The sequence below is a fragment of the Poecilia reticulata genome, linkage group LG12 (genome assembly GCF_000633615.1).
Source record: "Poecilia reticulata strain Guanapo linkage group LG12, Guppy_female_1.0+MT, whole genome shotgun sequence".
In the NCBI taxonomy this organism is placed as follows: Eukaryota; Metazoa; Chordata; class Actinopteri; order Cyprinodontiformes; family Poeciliidae; genus Poecilia; species Poecilia reticulata.
Window position 1 is genome coordinate 7,881,962 of NC_024342.1, and position 20,787 is coordinate 7,902,748.

The 20,787-nt window shown below is 38.6% G+C and overlaps 1 protein-coding gene across 1 annotated transcript in view; it reads left to right on the plus strand.

Annotated features, from left to right (window-relative positions):
- The first annotated feature begins 634 nt into the window (after positions 1-634).
- lamc3 (laminin, gamma 3) overlaps positions 635-20,787 on the plus strand; it is a 133,663-nt gene continuing 113,510 nt past the window's right edge. The window contains exons 1-2 of the mRNA XM_008423622.2: positions 635-1,216; positions 9,095-9,399. Of these exons, the coding sequence (XP_008421844.1) occupies positions 829-1,216; positions 9,095-9,399 (693 nt within the window). The 5' untranslated portion in view covers positions 635-828. The remainder of the gene's footprint in view (positions 1,217-9,094; positions 9,400-20,787) is intronic.

Genomic DNA, 20,787 nt, shown 5'->3' on the forward strand with positions numbered 1-20,787 from the left:
CTGACCACCCATAATGTTGACTCAATGGACAGCAATGGCGTATGTGTGGCGCACGATAAGTCACGTAATGTCCAGTCCAGTAATTTATATCCATCCATATCAATGCTGCTGCCTCGCGCTCTGTCCTTCTCTCGCACTTCCCGCTACTCACCAGTAGGTGTCAGGTTACATTTTGTTACATTCAGTGTTGTCGGAAAAAAGAGTTTTATGCGTCCGATTTGCCATAACTTTATTGAATTAATTGTCGCTAGCTGGGGTGGCAACAGCGGTGGCAAGGCTCTGGTTTGGGGTGGCAACTGCCACCCCATGCCACCCCAGTAGATCCGCCCCTGTTTAACAGTATGTGCTGCTGCTGGGCCAAGTATCAAGTATTATTCTCCAATCACTGAGGTGTGTGTCTCTATACGAGTCGAGGAGCGGTGCTTTGCTATGCAACATCTCAAAGCCCAGAGGTGACAAAGTCTCTTTTCAAGACGTATATCAGCTTCTCTCAGCTGAGTCTCTAGGCGGTGCAGTTTTCAAATTACCCAGCAGGGGGAGAAGTTTCAAAGGTCTTTTTGAATCCATCAGCCCCCACCCCCGTCCCTCCTCTGTCTCCAGCTTGCTCCTAAAGTAAGGGGGTCCTTGCATAAACTTCATTCCACTCTACAGAAGGAAAACACATGTTGGAGACTCGGCAGAGGAAAAACATAGAAAGCAGACAAAGAGGACTTAGGACTGGACTCATTCTCTTGATGTTGGATTACTTTTCCCACTTGAAGTTTGGATCTTTGTGTTTGCAACTTCAAAACTGAAGTGTGAGTGCGAAAGTTCAAAGCAATCATAGACATGGCTGCAGCTTTCGCTTTGAGTTCGCCTATGCTGGCTCTTGTCTTTTCTCATCTCCTGCACCACTGCGGTCCGGTTTGGGCCGCAATGGACACCTGTTATGATGAGAAGGGGGCCTCCAGCCGTTGCATGCCCAAGTTTGAGAACGTTGCCTTCAATCGCACGGTGGTGGTGTCAAACGTGTGTGGTTCTCCACCTGAGGACTACTGCATGCAGACCGGCTCAACGCGCTCGTGTCACTACTGTGATGCATCAGACCCTGAGCTGAACCACAACGCCAGCCTCCTGACAGACTTTAACAGGAATGAGGAGCCCACATGGTGGCAAAGCCAGTCCATGTACTATGGCATACAGTACCCCAATTCTGTCAACCTTACCCTTCACCTTGGTAAGAGCAACTGCACAATCTGATTTTTAGTAGTCATACTTTCCTCAGCTAATGGTGTTTGTGGCCTGATTCAGCAGAATGACTGCCTACAGCATGTAATGTCTTTTATCATTAAAAGTGCTCGGCAGATTATATTTGGGGTTTTTTCCAGTGAAGAGAATGTTGCCTTATTTTTTTTCTTCTCATATATTCGCAACTTGACATGCCATTAACTTTTCACTTTTCCTTTCTTTGAAAGGCATTATTTTTGTTTTCTGCATGCCCATGGGGGGAAGGGAGGGAAATGGACAATTTAAAACACATGTTCTGAACAACAGACGATTTGCACAATTTAGTCTAGACTCATCTCCATAAAACAATCTCGCGTCCAGACATGAGCTAGACTTGAAATTCATTTTATCAAACGAGAATTCTGTTGGATTCATGACAGATTATCAAAGACAGCACTTTTGCAGTGTGGATAATAAAACATGAATGACCCTTGATTCATGCGGTCTTCATTCAGACCACATTTCAAACTGAGCAAAGGTGTTAGTCCCAAAGAGATGATTAGAACTTCGGGGACAAATCTGATCAAACGTGAAGCCTTAAGCATGTCTGCTGTATGATTTGCCTGTCACCACTATACCACAATCTAGCAGTTACAACTATCTGTGCTTTTACAATATACACTATCATTATTTATTTTATTTTTTTTACCCCTGAAATCTTTCAAAAGTGGTTTAAACAGGTCTTGATGACTGGAAGGGAACAAATTAATGCTAGCCATCCCATTCCATTAAATGCATTTGGAATTCATAAGCTACATGTTTGAGGGAAAGAAATGTCATTACCTCCCCTCAGCCAAAGTCATTTTTTTCCATAGCCTGGGACATCCAAAGTAAGTCCACTGTCATTTCAGTTTATGCAAATTTTTTCCATCACTTTCAGGAAACTTTCCTTACACTCAATAAAAACTGCAAGATTAAAAACAGCCCAATTTGGGTCAAGCACTGATCCAGTTCATTGATTTCAGCTTGCCTTGCAACATTGTTCCAATCCCTTGATCTTTTTTTTTTATATACATTGTAATTTTACACGATTTTAAGTCAAGATTTGACCATTATTGATCAACACATGTGAAAACTATTGAGCAGCGGGAGAAAAATAACGGTTTTCATAATTGTTCTGGGAGGAATCATTCTGAATAATGTAAAATGCATTTGCAATGAAGCACTTATTTTCTCACAACCCCAAACAAACGCCAAAGCAACTAATTGCTATTAGAAATAACTTAAATATAATAGGTAACTTAAGTCCACCTGTTTGCAATTCAGTCTCAGCTGTCTTGCTGTGGGAATGATTTATGCTGATAGTTAAAGTGGAACATGCTCAATTATGAAGGCACCATGCAGTCGGGATGCTTTTCTTCAACAGGAACAGGGAAGGTTGCCTTTTGTCATTGATTCTGTTCATAACCTTTTATGGACATAACTTCTAGGTGCAGACAAGATATTGAAGGGACGTTTCTTGGTGGCTTTAGGATCTGTTATCAACTTTTTGCAGATGTGGTTCTGTCGGCTTCATTGGACCATGATGTCTAGCTTTCATTAGAAGAGTTTGCAACTGGGTGCAAAGCAGTCAGGATGACAATCAGCACCTCCAAATCTGAGACCATGGTCTTCAGGTGGAAAACAGTAGAGTACCTTTTCCAGCAATGTCCCAGGAGGAGGAATTTAAAACTTATGTTTACATGAGATTGCTGTCTGGAAACTGCTGGTATTTTCATGTAGACTATGGAAAATTATTACAATACGTTTAGACAAGACCTCACACACCTTGAATTCTCTGTACTTGTCACTGTATGGTGCATGTCATCTAAACGAGCTTTCGGTTATAACCCTCAGCTTCCACCTTATTTAGGAAACAATTCACCAAGTTTCCAATGAACCAAGAGTTCATTGAACGCATTTCTTATCAGACTTTGTTAAACTGAACAGGTTATGTAGCGCATGCATTAGAAAAACCCAGTAGTCTTCGCATCTGGTGGCATTCCCAAAAAATGACTCTCTTGGACCTGGTTTCAAAATGTTCCGGTGTGAGATACTGTGACAGACATACAGCTGAATCTCATTAAAAACATTTCTGTTTTACTGAAGAGCGGAGGCCTGTAAATGGGGCTTAATTATCTTGGGGTCTTGTTCACAGAAGCAGGAGAAATGGGGGGGTAGATCAATAGGTAGGGTGTTGCACTCTCATTCTCATTGCGTTGGCAAAATTGCAAGTATGAAACTACAGACCACTTTACTGCTCAATTAATTCTGCTATTAATATATTAATAAACCTGTGCAATGTGTCCATTTGTATTGCAAGTTTCTTTGTCCTTTTTTTGTATTAATCATGTTTGATCCAATGACATTCCAGTCACAATACCGTGCTGTGGAAAGCTGCTTAAATCATTAGCTAACCAGTGTTATAACTTTAGCCTAACTGTAATGGTCTATGATGCAAAAGTTTCTGCAAACCTAATGTAAATCAATTTTATTCACTCATTTCCATGGGTTTGTGTGATTACAGCAATCTCTCATCAACAAGAGAAATCTTGGGCTCTAAGCTGACCTACCCAAAATGTAATTACTGCTTTTTTACAAATTGAATCAAACTGCTAATGTGTAGTAGAAAAAGAGTTTTCTTTTTTGTTTTGTTTTGTTCATTTTTCCTTGAATATCCCTCTAAATTAGCACCATATTCCAAAACTAGGAGCACACCTAAAGAGTGCCAGGTCAATGCTTGGGTTTTGTAATTTAAGTTCATTTCACAAAGTTTTCCTCTGATAGTCACCAACACCTATTCCCCAGCTCATGAAGCTGACTTGTCAGTGGTGGGTAGATCCTGCCAGTGAAGAGTCCAGCAAATAAGCAGACTCAGAAAAACAAAGAGCTCACAGGGCAAACACACCTACACCTTGGCCTTCCATTTGCTGAGTAATCAATAGAGGTGAGCATTGGCATTTCTGCCACTGGCAGGCTGCTACCAGCACAAGATGCTTGTGTCAAATTAACCTACAGAGTTCATCAGAGAAGTCACTAAGGATTGATAGAAGAGTATTTATAGGTACTTGATGTGCTTTTCTCCCCCTGCTTTCTTTGGAGGATCATTGCTGTACTAGACCATACATTTTTGGAACATGAACAATTTTTGGAGTTAATCAGTTTATATCTGACAGTCTGTTAATGTAGTGTTTTAGGTCATTACAAACTGCTGCAAAAGTGAATTAGTTATAGAGGAAATAAAGTTTTCAGATATGCTTCCCAAAGTAGGACTGGATGCTCATCCATTTATTGTTTGGGCATGATGTTTTCTATCCTGAGGCAGAAGGAACAAGGTGTGGGTCACTGTCAGGTTGCATACTGAGTTTTCACCTTAGACTACAGGCTGTACAGCTCAATAATACAGGTAAAGCTTAGAAAATTAGAACATCAGGAAAAAGTTCAATATTTGTGTTACTTATTTCAGAAAGCAAAACTCATACTATGTAAATTTAATAACATTTACATTTTATTAAATGTAAATTTTACTCTTCTTTTAATAAAAGAAGAGGAAAATATTTCAAACCTATATGAATTGTATTTTTTTATGATTATGGCTTACAGACAATAAATCCGAAAATGTATATATTTCATAAGATCCACTAAAATTTGTATTTTTAAAAAAATCTGGGTTCTGACAAGTTCATTTTTATGCAGTTAATACTTGGGCATCTTTGCATCAATTGGAGCATCAATATTGCTCTGTTGAGGTGTAGTCGAAGCCCAGGTTGACCTTTCAGGTCATCTTTGTTATTGGGTCTGGTATCTCTCATCTTCATCTTGATGGTACCCCAACAACGGGGTTCAGGTCAGGGAAGTTTGCTGGCCAATCAGGCACAATAACATTGTGGTAACCAAACCAGCCTTTGGTACCTTTGGCAGTTTGGGCAGCTTCAAAGTCCTGCTGGAAAATGAAATTGGCATCTCCATAAAGCCTGACAGCACAAGGAAGCAAGACATGTTCTAGTATTGATTGTATAGACTTGAGAAAGCAGAGACCAAATGGAAGCTCATGAAACTTTTGCAAGTGTGTGCAGTTAATGAGCTCATTCAGGTTTGATTCCATACACTTCTAATGTTGGATTGTCATGACATGATAAATTTGCAGTCCTGTCGCACCACTTCCATTTCTCCCAATGACATCTTGAACGATGCAACAATCTGGATTATTGGAAGAAAAACATGCAGTAGAAGCATGACAGGGAAACATGAGGTCCAACTCATCTGCCGGCAGCATAGAAGGTATTGTTAATTTCAAAATGCAGTGAAGCTCTGCAGACTTGGGGACACCTCTTTGCAATCACAATTATTATTGTGCAAAACCTTAATTGCACACAGCCCCCATCCTATATGTTTGTCAGGAATGGTTACTTCTGCTCAGAATTATAAACTGTCTTTATATGTCAAAATGTCTTCCTGCGTTCGCCGCAGGATGAACAACCGAAGCTGTCAAACAGCTGCACTTCAAAGCAACAACATGGTTGTAGACTGTGAAAATGTCAGCGCTCTGACCACAGAGGAATGCTTGCATCACGTGTACTGAAAAGTAAGAAGTGCCTCGATCATAGGAAAACTATTGATTTTCAATAGCAAGCAGATGTCTGGTCGTGTTTAGAGACACTGTTTATAGCGTTATTTTTGTTCCAAGGAGAGAATGGACATTGCTGCAGCTACAAAAGAATCCTCCTTGTCTTGAGAGTTTGTTATTCAAACAGTTCCAACACCCACATGTCTGTCTCCTATAGACTAAATTGACCTTTTGCTCCCACCAAGCATGTGCTCCACTAAACTCTCCGCCTTTCACGTTTCCGCCTTAAATGGAATCTGATTCGGAACGCATAACATCACGTAACTCAATATCTCTGAATTATGTGTGTGGTATCCTTTTGTAGTCCATCTGGGCTGCTGGTGGGGGGTGCCATCTCCTTACTGTTTTCCTTTGCCTGTCCAAACAAAATAAGATCTCTGTGAGGGGAATACAGGCAAATGTTGGGATGATAAACAGAGCAGCAGGATGCAGAGGCACATGCAGCAGACAGGTCAGACTGGGTCTGTGAAGAGAGAGCGGGGAAAAAAGAGGTGGCAGCCGGGGGGGTGTGGGTGGGGGTGCAGGATTAGGGCAGCTTCAGGGGGAGTAAACAAAACATAATGAGGAAGGAGACGTGGGGGTGTGGGGGGTGGGAGAAAATTCTGCTTTGCTGGTAAGGAATTGGGGTCAGGTTTTTCCCACAAAGACTTGTTGAGAGAGAGAGACCCACACAAACACACATTCTGTCAGAGCACATTGATGTCTACAGCTGGTTCTCATTTTAGGAACGTCAAAGAAAAGCAACATCCTGTCTCTGATTTAAAGCATTGATAAAAAGAAGTCTGCCGCATCGGGGCATGGCGCTTTCACAGCTAGATCACGGGGTTTACATCTGTGAAGTGCATCCACAAGTAAAAGCAAGTTGTTTGATTGGACTTTGCATTTGGCATGAGTTGATAAATCCACCCAGCCAGCTTGTTTGGTAACACAAAACTTTTAGCTCAAATAATAAACAAATTTCAGATAGTTTCCCGTACTCAAGAGGGTTTAGTCTGAGTCGGGGCAGACAAGTGCAGCTGTGTTTGACTCAGAACAGGTCAAACAGAGGGGCTAATTATGTGACTTAACCCTTTACTCTTTATAGTCAGTTTGCTAAAGTCCCAACATAACTTTGATGTATTTCTGTGTCAAGGTTCAGGGTTTCAGCTTCTTTGCAGTTTTTGGATTTTTAATCATTTTTCTTTCATACCTGTGTGCAGGAATGGGATTTCAGAATTTTGCATCTTACATTGATCATACAACAAGCTGTCTTCCGGTGTGTGTTGTGTTGTCAATGTTGAACCTGCACAGTATGTCAAACCGTAGTCATCACTGCAGTGTCAACGTGCATAATATCACATTTGCAAAGGTCGGCTTGGATGCAGTATTTGGTAGGATATTGCATCTCAAATGTGATGCATTCATGCTCTGTGTGCCAATACTATTTTTGGCCTGACAGGCTTTCACCACCCCTGATGCCCACACTTTTTAATTTTTTTAGTGGCTGAAATGAGCTAACAGAAAGTGGAGGGGATTAGATTATAATAAATATCAGTATCATGTTATCAGCAAAATTATGGCAATTGCAGTTTTTTTTAGATTGTACTACCTTCATCAGTACTTGTCTGCAAATGTAATGGTAATTCTCCAAACCGCTTTAGCCTGAAAAGTCTTATTATCACAGAAGGTGTTTTTAAGCACTTCCACTGAGAAGCAGGCGTTGCGTAAACACCATGAAACAAGACTAATTTGCTGCCAGATCATTTTTGCAAACATGTGCTAAAAGACACCTGCATGTCTTTCAAACGTTTCATTCCAAATTTGTCCACAACGTTTGTCTTGGAATGCTGCTTTTACCTACTGGTGTGGCTTTGGAGGAGGAAATAAGTGTTCAGGAAGTACTTGCTTTAATATCCAGCATGTTAATTACAATCATCCATTTATTTCACTACCCACTTATCTCTGCAGGGCCACCAGAGAGTTGGCTCATATCCAGCTATCACAGACCCACTTATGGCAGGATAGAAGTAGCGCATGATGAAGTTAAATACACCATTTTTCTTCTTTTTATCATCTTAGTGAAATATTCTTTTTTTAATGTGTGGAGAAAGTGTTAACAGTATGTTTGGCCTCTTTTTGAGGAGGCGGGGTTGGCCACCAGGGTCGAGAAAAGCTGATTTTAAATAGCTTTCAGTAACTGCAACCTTTCACTTCTATGCCTGTGTAAACCAACAAATGCACGCTCTTTTTCATATCAGCAAATAGCTACATTAGATCACAAACTTTAACCAAGAATGGCGAAGTGATAACCACAGTAACATGCCAATACCCATTGCAATTACTCTGCTTGCCATCACAGATACCCAGCATCTATTTCATCTGCTGTGTTTCTTTGGGGGTTTTTTTTGCCACAGCGGGGTTGAGCTCACCTCATGCGGGGAAATAAATGAAAGCTAAATGATCTCAGAGCTCCAAGTCGAAAGATACCATTAAAGGTTTCTAGAAAGACAAGACGCGAGTGTGCCAAGTTCCGACTTGGCGGAGTACAGCAACAGATGTCATTACGGCTGCAGCAGCGGACAGCGTCCCCTCCATCAGTGTGCAGAGCTTAGTATCTAACGATGTAGATGAAAACACCCAGGCGTGCTCCAAAGAAGCCTGTTAAGAGAGTTTCCGCAAGTTATTCCTCTGCCTGGTCTCAATGTGATTTCAGTTTGTGTCTGCCCAGTCAATCCTCTTATTTCTGAGTGTTTTCATATTCCGGTGTCTCCCCGGATTCTTTCCCAAGTTTTCTACAGCAATAATAAGAGCATTCGGATGAATCAGTGCCGGTGTTTATTCCACAGAATTGAAGGAAGAGAAAACTGAACTAACCTGAAGGAAAAACAAACCTGTTAATTAAAGGATGGTTTTCTAAGAGAAAACCATCCTTTAATTGCTTCAATTGCTCCAAAATAGTAAAAATGCAAATCTAGCAACATTTTGTGAATCCGTTTTTTTATTCAATTGCTCAATTATTGTAATATTTAAAAAGTAATTATTTACTCCAAATAGTTTTTTTTCCCCTTTGCTCTTTGGCCCTAAACTGTAACTCCAGAGTGTTGACTAATCAAACACCTAACTATAGAAACTCCCCCCCCCCCCCCCCTCCACAAATCTACCAAATAAGCAGGAAACTGCTGATTGTTCTGATTTCATTGAAAAGTGATCATGTTTTTCTTTTTTTTGTTTTGTTTTCCACAGGCAAAGCCTTTGAGATAACATACATACGCTTGAAGTTCCACACCAGCCGGCCAGAGAGCTTTGCCATATACAAGCGTACAGAGAAGGATGGACCCTGGTTGCCTTACCAGTATTACAGCGCGTCATGCGGGAAGACGTATAGGAGGAACACCAAAGGTTACATTCGCCCCGGAGAAGATGAAAGGACCGCAGTATGTACAGACGAGTTCAGTGATATCTCCCCTCTCACTGGAGGAAATGTGGCTTTTTCTACCCTGGAAGGTCGGCCCAGCGCCTACAACTTTGACCAAAGTCTGGCCTTGCAGGTGAGCAGACACTTCATATTCTGGCTGAGCACGTATTTTCCTTTGAATATAAAAAGTTAAAGAAAGATGCTTACTCGCTGTATAAAAAAATACACTCTTTTGTCACTGCTTTACGTATGACTAGAGTGTAAGATGTATGATGACTTGACCTAATTAACATCGCAAATTCATGGTTCCTGCAAAGTGTACCCAGGGACGATCCAGACTTGTGGAGGTTATTTTTTGTACTATTATCATTTTTTTCTATAATGTCACAGAAGAATGCAGTGTGTCTGATGTTTTCCTTTTAGCAGCTAACAATATTATTCCATCAAAATGTGGGCTTCCCAGATTGTTTTAGTCTGTGTTGAACCTCTCACATTTAAAGAATATCAATCACTTAAATAATCACTACTTTCTTCCCTTGTTTGGATCAAAGTTTAAACTTTAATCAAATGACTGAATTGTTGCACGTGATATTCTAATGCACTTCTTCAAATGTTATTCAGAACATTCAAAACTTGTTGCCTCTAAATCTGCTCATCTGCACACATTTTTACACAGATAAACATCCTACAGCCATGCTTGTGCATGCATGGCTTTTAGTCCTTTCAAAGGAGTCGGAGTAAAGCTAATGTTATGTTTAGTTCTGATTAACATTGATGAAGCCTTGAGAATGTTGTGCTGAATTAATGGCAGCCTCTTGAGGTTGAATCTGAAAGGGGTGGGCAATGTAAAGCATGGCTAAAAGTGACTAAATAAAGCACTTACAGCAGTCTCCCCGCCTTTTTTTTTGTTTTTTTTAAAAGACTGTGAGTATTCACGCATATATCTATTCATGCCCGTGAAGTACTGTGCTACTTACACTGAAAAAGTCTGATGTGCTTTGATGTTGGCTGCCTATATTTGTGACTATTTTAACTTCATAGTTAAAATACTGACGCACGGCAGCATGAGCAGGTCTCTGATATGCTTGAATACAAGAAAGAAAGGCTAAATCAAAAAAATTGACCAGGCTTCTTCAGAAAAGTAAGAATCATTCAAACAAAACAAAGCTACAAAGTTATGTAACGTAAACATGTTTTCATTAATAGTGCACAGAAAAAAAAAATGAATTAGTTATATTCTGCAGCTAACAGATTTTTGGTCAGATGCAGAATTTCAAGACACATTCGCCGAGGCAGCTTTTTGAAGTTTCTTTAACATCTGTGTGAGTTGAAAAGGTTCCAGTTGAGCAAAGAAAATGATGTGAAACCTGGGAGTTCATAAATTTGCTTTAAAGGTATATGTTCAACAGTGAAAGAAAAAGGAAAGGGAATAAAAAGTACTGACAGGAAAAAGAGTTTTTGAAGTTGTGAGCTCAGCTAAGATGAGCAGAAACAAATGTGAATCTTAAATGTGTCTGGAACATGCTTGTCAAGTTTGCTCAAATCTACCAAATAGATAATCGAAGCTGCTTTCCGACTACATTAGCGGTTCTCAGCGCTAATGTTGAGAACGCTAATGCCGTCCTCTGAACGCCCCCAGGGGGCGTTCAGAGTACGGCAGGGGGCGCTGGCGGAAATTTTTACAAAAGGGGGGTGCTGGGATGCCTTTGGGGGCCATTTTGTAGAAGGTAAACTTTACACCTTAAATGCACAATAATGCCAGTTTAGACTTTGAGCATCTTGGTAAAATTGTATTGTGTAACATTAAATCATGCTTGGCTGCAACTGTATCGATGGCAGCTCTTCTTYTATTCAGTGTTTGTTAGCTTCTGTTAGCTTCTTCGCGCAGCTCCGCTCCTGCTACTGGTAGCTTCACCGCATCAGTTCAGCGTTACACCGGCTGATGACGTTGCTGTGATTCACTTTGTCTGGTGTCTGATTTTCAAATATTTTATGTTTTATTGAGGATTGTTGTACATATGTTTTGGCAGTGCTGTGATCATGTCAAAGCAGCATCTTATATTAAAAAGTGGTTTATTTCCATTTGAAAGCTGCCCCCTTCCCCCCATGGAAGGACAACAGAAAATCGCTCTTAAAAACATGTTATTATTAAAATAACGATACCCTCACTTTGTATCCCTCTGAAAAATGAACCCATTTAAATAACAAAATCCCTCCATGAGTGACACCAGGATAGAGAGCGTTCATTTTATAGAGTTAACACGGTGCTGTAAGTGGTCCGGTATGAAACGGGGGTGATAGAACAACACAGCACTTTTAAATTTCAATAATMAGAATACCGAAATTGTTTCCGTTGTTTTAAAAGGTTTATGTCAGTTTGCCTTTTTCCCCATTGATACGTTTCCCGACTGCCCTCCACCTTAGGGGCTTAAAAAATAAATAAACAAAACGACATGCACATTGCGCAAAACTCTGAAACAGGAGAAGCGGGACATAAAACAGAGCGACAAACTAGATGTGAATTATGGCATAAAAACAGAGAATCCGACACTGAACAGTGAAAAATCAACACATGATGTGAAACACATGACGATTAGGCGGCGCAGCAGGTGATGAGTGAGAAAGGTAAAATAATATTGTTGAAGTGCCATGGGTTTGTTGAGACCATATCTAGTACTGAAAATAAATATATCTTACAGACCATAACAGTAAAGAACTTATCACTTATTTATGTTTTTAATTAGATTTGATATATTCATTTCTTCAATATTAGTTTTCATGTCAGTGTTAATGTCATGAGGCTGATGACTCCATGACACTTTCAATTTGACTCATTAGGATTTGATTTAGAACCAGATTTGTTCTTTGTAATTTCTGTCCAGTAAAATTATCCATCCATCCATCCATCCATCCATCCATCCATCCATCCATCCATCCATCCATCCATCCATCCATCCATCCATCCATCCATCCATCCATCCATCNAGAATACCGAAATTGTTTCCGTTGTTTTAAAAGGTTTATGTCAGTTTGCCTTTTTCCCCATTGATACGTTTCCCGACTGCCCTCCACCTTAGGGGCTTAAAAAATAAATAAACAAAACGACATGCACATTGCGCAAAACTCTGAAACAGGAGAAGCGGGACATAAAACAGAGCGACAAACTAGATGTGAATTATGGCATAAAAACAGAGAATCCGACACTGAACAGTGAAAAATCAACACATGATGTGAAACACATGACGATTAGGCGGCGCAGCAGGTGATGAGTGAGAAAGGTAAAATAATATTGTTGAAGTGCCATGGGTTTGTTGAGACCATATCTAGTACTGAAAATAAATATATCTTACAGACCATAACAGTAAAGAACTTATCACTTATTTATGTTTTTAATTAGATTTGATATATTCATTTCTTCAATATTAGTTTTCATGTCAGTGTTAATGTCATGAGGCTGATGACTCCATGACACTTTCAATTTGACTCATTAGGATTTGATTTAGAACCAGATTTGTTCTTTGTAATTTCTGTCCAGTAAAATTATCCATCCATCCATCCATCCATCCATCCATCCATCCATCCATCCATCCATCCATCCATCCATCCATCCATCCATCCATCCATCCATCCATCCATTTTCTTTACACCCTTGTGGGGTGGGGAGGGTTGCTGGTGCCGATCTCCAGCTAACGTTCCAGGCGAGCGGCGGGGTACACCCTGGACAGGACACCAGTCTGTCGCAGTCCAGTAAAACTATTAATCTATAAATCAATAGACAGGTTTATATAAAGATATAATCCATGTTTCTGTCTCATATTTGTATGGCATTAAAAGGATCTGGAACTTTTGTTTTTCCACTGAAAGCTCTGGTTTGCACAATAAATGCCATGTGGGTGAAATTTTATGGATGATACTCTGATGTCCCATTCTCCTGAAGGCAGCACAGAGCTGCACCACCACAAACTCACAGAAACACAGAAAAGAAGAAGAGTTATGATTAATGTAGTTACAGTTCTATCCATGTTTTAATGTTGCAGAGCTCAGTTGTTTTGCAAATAGATCAAAGTTTAAACTGGCATGTTGAACATCTTTTATCTGGTAATTTTGTGGAATATTTAATGATCTCTGGGAAATTATTTTTTATGATAAATACAAAAACAAGCATAAAAATCAAAACATCTACAATAGTGATAGTCATATTAAATAAAATAATAGTTAGTGCAAAGTAGCCTAGAAATTCTTTGGTGGGGGGCGGTGAGGGACTTTAATAAAGGCTGGTGGGGCTCTGACCCAAAAAAGGTTGAGAAACTACATCCTTGAATAGTCTCAAAAAAACGGGTTGTGATATCACGTTGGCTCTTGGGAGGCAAAGGGATTTTTTGTTTACAGCCACCAGACTCCTGAGAAAACCACTAAAAATGCTGAAGCATAACAGCTCATATCACAATGTCAGTTGATGGTTTGAAGCACTTTGGTGGTTGTCAGACATTTTACGAGTTGAGTATCACCTAAAGTTCAGACTGACTTATCATAGATGTAATTATTCGTCAGTAGCCAATTGTACGACCTTCGAATGGCTTGTCTTGCTGCTCTGTGTTTGGTGAAACGGTGCCAACTAAAATGAGCAGGTCTTAACAAGACAGAGATGTGTTTATTGTTTCATACATGCCATTAGAAAGTCTGAGAAAACGAAATTGTGTTTCTGTTGTCTGGAGGAAAATGCTGGTGGTGTTCTTCAGATGAAACAGTTGAGAGAGGAGCAGTATCTCGAGGTTTCATGGTGATTCATTAGCAAATTATTATAGAAATGGATCATCTTTTAGATTTAGCTGATCAGATTGGGCTGCACTAGGTTATGTCAGCAACTACTGCCCAGCCAACATTTACAAGTGAAGCACTTATGGATGGAAAATGGTCTAAAAATTGACCCCAGAAAGAATTGTTTTTATATTTAAATAATGAAAACAATCTGTACTGATGTCTTCTTCCAAATTCCTAACAGTCAATAATTAACGTTGTCACTAGAAGATTATTTTCTCTCTCAAAGAAAGATGTATAATAAGCAAAACATTCTTGAAATCCATCAAGTAGCAGAGTACTTTCAAGAAAGGACAACTCTGCAAAATGCTAAATTTATTTATAAATGTCTAAAAATTTTAAATAAATACATTGAGCGGGACTGGTCCGATTTCAATGTCATTCAAACTCGGTGCATTCACAAATAACACAAAACGCTGCTCATGATGGAAAAACAACAACATGAAGCAAATATAACGATGTGACAGAAGAGCCTTTTTTTAGTTCCCCTTCCTCTGTCAAAACCTCATTAAGGTGATGTGGGCAACCTCTGGCTCCCCCTGCCCATTTTGCTGCTTTTCACACTTCCTTTTTCCCTATTTTTGTTCCCCCATCTTCAAAATAGCAACAGAACCCAAGGATAGAACATTTTCAACCGAGTTAGCTTAACTTCAGAAGCATTTGACTGCATTGATCAGCCGCTGGCCGTGACCTCTTGCATGTGCAGAGCTTCCATCAGAGCATTGATTATAACGGCTTGTTCTTCTGTCTGACCTTTCTCCGATGTCTTGGTGCGAAAAAATGTCTGACTATGCTTGCACCTCTGAAAAGAAAGCTGTCCTCCTCCACATCATTAAATGGGAAGAGGAAGTGAAGATATGTGGGGGATATGAAGTGTAACCTTGAATAGCATAACCTGCACCAAACCTCCCCGAAGGACGAAGAGCTAAAAAGGGGAGGAAATGCTAAGAACTGAGCTAAGAACAGTTTGTAAGAATATATATGGTTACTTAGCCACTTTAGTCAATTTTTTTTCTTTATGTTTTTGCATTCCAGTTTGGAAAAGAGCTGTGACACAACTGGTGCTGCCGATCCTAGATTACGCAGATGTTATTTATGGTAATAAAAGAGAAGCTATGTCCCTTTAAGACTCTATTTAATGGTCTTTGTGTATTTATTCTGAAGTATCCATGAAGGACTCATGATTGCCTTATGTATGAGTCCTTAAACTAGCTCCCAAAGCCAGAAAAAAAAGTTAATTGGTTGCTATTTATGTTTAAATGTATACATTTTAATTTTCTTCCATATTTAAAACAGCATCTAATCCCCTTTGGTTCACATTATAGCTTGAGAAATATTGATAAGTTTTTGGTTTCGTTTGTTTTTGTCACACCAAGTATTAGTAAAGGAATTGGACGTCATGCATTTTAGCTTAAAGCTCAGACTGAAACAATTTACCTCCCTCAGTTAGATGTATCGCCTCTTTCCATGTTTAAATTATCTTTACTTACTGATTGTCAAACATCTTGCTCCAGCTTTCAAAAAGAACAAACACTCATTTATCCTAGACTTACTCCTGATGTTGATATGCCTGTGTATTTTGTATTCGTACACAATGTTTTATTCACTCTGACATACTAGCTAATTTGATGTGGGGGAAGCATGGAGTGCGTGTGTGTGTGTGTAGGTGTGTGTGTGTGTGCATGTGTGTTTCTCTGTTTAAATGTTTTGTATTGTATTTTGGATTTATTTATTACAATTTGTTTTATTGGTTATTATGTTTTGTTAGGAGCCGCTTGAAAGTGCAATGCTGCGTCACAAGGGGTTATCATCGAAATGAATAAATTAATCTGCTGAAAAGATTTTTTTTAGAGTGTCATAGTTAAAGTTTGAACTTTATTTGAGATGGTGTGGCATGGCCTTAAACGTGCTCAAAATCTAAAGTGGCAGAGTTAATACAATTTTATGTTGATAGTCTCCAAAGTGAGGGTTAAATATGACATGAATCACTGAAGAAATCTGATCTGTAAGGAAGAGATGATTCTTAATTGAGATTTAGTGAGATTTATTGTTGAATTATGGGTAGACTCCTTCCAAATTAACAGCTCTGCAACCCCTTTTTTTTTTTTTTTTTKCTAATTTTGAATTACCTATAATCATTAATGCCTCAAATCATCACTGATATAAAAAGGAACTCCAAAAAAAAAAAAGACAAAGGATTAAGTCGACATGCCTAAACTGACCTTAACTCTACCTCCTATTCTATCAAAACACTTCTTTTTCTTTCCTGTCAGGTGCTGTTTCTTCACAATACCTCCCCTCTCATCAACCTTGGCACTTTGAATTGTCTGTGCCTCCTGCCACCTCCCACTGAGTATATATATATATAAAATATAAATAAATATATATAAATATATTTTTATAAATATAAATATATAAATAAATATAATAAATATAAATATATAAATAAATATATAAATATATTTTTATATAAATATATATAAAAATATATATATTTTTTAGCAGTGATCCCAATTTAAACTTGAAAAAGATGAAGGGTAGACAGCAGGGATGAAGCCACTTCTGCTCTCGAATGTATGCTAAACTGCGCAGAGCAGCAGGATTAGCGGTGCACTTTCTGCTCGGCTCTCTGATGTGAAGCTCCCTCGCATCTGCAGCAAGTGAAAATTGGAATTAAAAGCACTATTGGATTATCTTTAGTACCATTACGGGTTTTGGCACATTGTGTGGCAGGCTGGAGCCAGTAGGGTGACAAACAGCAGCATGAAAGGGGAAGGACTTGGTTTGGCTCCGGAGATTTTGCTCGTTTGCCTCCGCTGGGACAGTAATAAAAATGAGAACGAATGAAGAAAATAAATGTATCTGCGGTTTAGCAAGAGCTTCTTAACTCAACAGTACATGAATCTCCTCTCTCTGCCACATTATTCCATGCCTCATCTTTTGTTCCCCCTGCCGTGTGTGTATGACTTTCCCTCAACTCTTATGCCGATGCTTCTTCGTTTTTTTTGTTGTTTGTTGTTGTTTTTTTTTTTTTTGTAAAAGCTCCTCTAAATGTCTAACCCACAAAACATGTATGCTCTCAATTTTCAAGACAAATATCTATCGGATTGATCCCTTCAAATTAGCCACTGTGCAACTTGTACTTATCTATTTGCTGTATTTCTATGCACTCTGGTAAAGCTGGAGTAGCACAAAAGAACTTAGGGGTTTGGGAGCATAGGGTTGGACTCGCTCTCCTGTCGTAAAGTGTGCAGCTTGGATTCATTTTGAAAAATATGCACCTAGGACTAACAAAGAGAAGTGCATCTTCTTCCCCTGAAAGGGCTGTTTTGATGATTTATAAAATATACAAGGAAGACAGTAGGATGAACCTTTGAATAGATGGAGAAAAGGTGTAAGCAATGTTTCGTAAAACGCAAGAGCTTCAGATCCGAGATTTTTAGACAGTTTTCCTAAACCTTAACTTGTCTGGTTTGATTTAACTCTTAATTCTGAGCTACGCAAAACAAATTAGTCAGACAGAACAGAAAATTGGATGAAAAATGTTAGAAAAGCTCGTGACCAAATGTTTTCCTTTACCAAACCGTACTTTGCATTGTGTAAAGTGGTTTGGTAAGCAAAACAAAAACCAAGTAACAAAAGCTACAATTTTTTTTCGCAAAAGTACAATGGACATTTCATGACTTCTTGAAATCCCTTTAGTTTGCTTTATATTTGTGTTTATTATTTTTTTGTGATGTTTACTGTGAAGGTGCCCCCAATATCATGTATGTTGTAAACTAAAGGTTGAAACTAAAGTTTCTTTAATGCACTTCAGTCCCACATGCTCATCACTTCCATGCCTCGCTGGATTGTTACTATTCCAAGCAAAAAGGTTCAAGAGCAAATGTGGAGTTGAACAGTATAGACATTTTAATTGGTGTTACAAAACACCTACATTTTGTGAGAAACTACTTTCTGTTTTATTTTTTTATTTGCTTAAAGACGAGAACAAAAACAATTGCTTGAAATTAATCGGTGTACAATGAATCATGTTTTGAGTTTTGCATTTTATCACTGAAATTTTGTAATATATATTTTTTAATATTCCAAGTTATTGAGTTTGTACGCTAGAAGTTTGAATGGGGACTGGAGCGATATAGATTCACGGTTTTGTTTTGTTTTTTGCTTTCAGGAGTTTTCTTTTTTAAAGGCACATCCTTTATTTTAAAGGTAATCAGTGCAGTAGCTTCAATCACATTCAAACTGACACTAATGCTACTTTTGGCAGTATTTAAAATCCTTTTGAATGATGTATACCTTCTAATTATAAAGCTGCTGGCGATCAATACGAGCTAAGAATACATGGATTGGTTGGCAAATCGCTGGACAAACCTGGCAAACAACCACCCTCCTTCAGTCCACCTCTCACCTCTGTGCCTTTCTTTTAAACAAGACGAGAGGACCCAGTAATTTAGTGTGATCTCTTTTCCCATTAGAATATAACAGAGATCAATTGCTCTATTTCTTTCATTAAATCTCCCATTCCTCCTCTATTTTAAGGTTGCTGAGGCATATGGGTGTAGTGAGCCGAGACAAAAAAGAGGGAAAACATATCTACCCTCTTTGAAGCAGAATCAGAGCTGTTGGGATGCAAAGGAGTTCTCCGTATTTTTTTATGCAGGAAATCTTCAAAATAAAGATGGTGGGGCACGGCCTTCTCTAATTGTGTGATGCAGGTTCTCGCTTGAGGTGCTAATACAGGCGGCTCAGTCGAATGGGGTTGGGAGGAACACTCTACAATATCCTTTGCACAACAGCACTTTCTCCCGAACGTTGAACGGAGTACAAAGAAAGGAGGAATTGAACAAACAGAAGCTAGAAAATTACATACTACAGGTGCTTTGATTGAAACTTTTTTTTTTCCTTTATGCTGGCGAAACAACACAAATCTACACTATTTAGTGCCTGCAATACTTTTAGTTTTGATTTTGAAGGGAGACAGTTAAAGATTCAGTGAAGCTGTCTTAAACATATTTTAGGTTTGGCAGGCGCCCCGTGATAAATGCATTGCAATATAATATTTCACCATTCTGATTTGTTAAAGCATGTCCAGTCAGTGTGTTATGGGTGGTTTGAGGAAGGGAATAGTGAACCTTCATCTTTTTGTGTGGGGAAAGTTAATTACTTTAAGAAAATGATTTAAAATCCAGCTTATCATTTGCTTTAAAACATACATTTTTGCAGACAAAACCTTTTGTCAAATCAAATTAAGCCCATCTAAAGTATTACTACATTTGAAAGGAAAAGGGTGCAACTTTTTTTTTCCCAACGTATTTTTATTAGATTTTTATGTTACACAGACATACAAAAACAGACACACAAAAACATGAAAAGTAAAACAAAATAGATAAAAAGATAATATGAAATAAAAATATAAAAAATTTACATAAAGTGCATTCCCTCCCCCCACCGTAAAAGAACACTAAACCCCAGGGCTCACTCTATCTACACACATAAAGAAAAAAAAAAAGAAAAATGAGCTTTACATGTCAGTATTTGACAAGATGTAGGAAGGGAAACCAAATATCCTTAAAGTCTTCAAGCTTTCCTTTTGTTAAATATGTCAGCTTTTCCATCGCCAGGTTGTTGCTCAATAGTTTAATCCATTCATTTATCTTTGGTCTCTCTGTGTTCCTCCACTTCAGAGCAATAATATGTTTAGCCTGCAAAAGGCAAAAACTCAACAGCTTATTTCTCTTCATAGGTCCTTTAAATCCATCTGGAAAAATGTGCAATAAGCAAAGTTTACTGTCCATTGGAACATCCTGTTCGATCAAACGAGAGATGAACATGATAACCTCCTTTCAGAAAGTTTGAATCTCAATACATTGCCACATTCAATGAAAAAGAGTACCCTTATCTATAATACATTTAACACAGATATCAGGAATATTTGAATTAAAATGGTGAAGTTTTGCAGGAGTGATATTTGTTCTAAATAACCATTTGTATTGTAATAGTCTAAACCTTGTGTTAATAGTTTGCGTTTGTGCCAATAGACATGAGTTATTCCATTCATTCTCAGTGATTTCGGTTTGCAGATCAGCTTTCCAAGCTTGTAAATATGCAAGACTATTTTCTTTTGAAGCTAAAAGTAAAATATTATAAAATTTGGAAAGTAGGCCTCTACTCTGATTATGGTGAACGGCAATATTCTCTATGGTAGAGAGTGGAGGTTCAGACGTAGATTTCAGTGAGGTGAAAATAAAACTTCTAATCTGTAAATACTTAAAAAAATGCTTTTGGGGCAGGCTGTACTTATTTACCAGTTGTTCAAAGGTGATCAAAACTCCTTCACTATAAAGGTCCCCTATTTTATTTAAGCCTCTATTCATCCATATTCTAAACCCCCTGTCTGCTCTTCCTGGTTTGAATCTATTGTTTCCTCAAATAGGTGACAGGTATGAGATTTTGGACACCTCATCTAAAACCTTATGGGAGTGGTGCCAAACTGATATTGTGTTTTTGAGAAAAGGATTTTTGGTAGTTTTTAATAGATGTTTAAGTTCAGCTGAGTAAAAATAGGATGTCAAAGGTAATGTTACCGAGTTTTCTATTTGTACCCAACAAGGTATGTCACCGGTTGAAAAATAACAGAAAGCAGCACAGAGTTGCGCAGCACAATAGTACAATTTAATGTTCGGCACTCTAAGCCCACCTC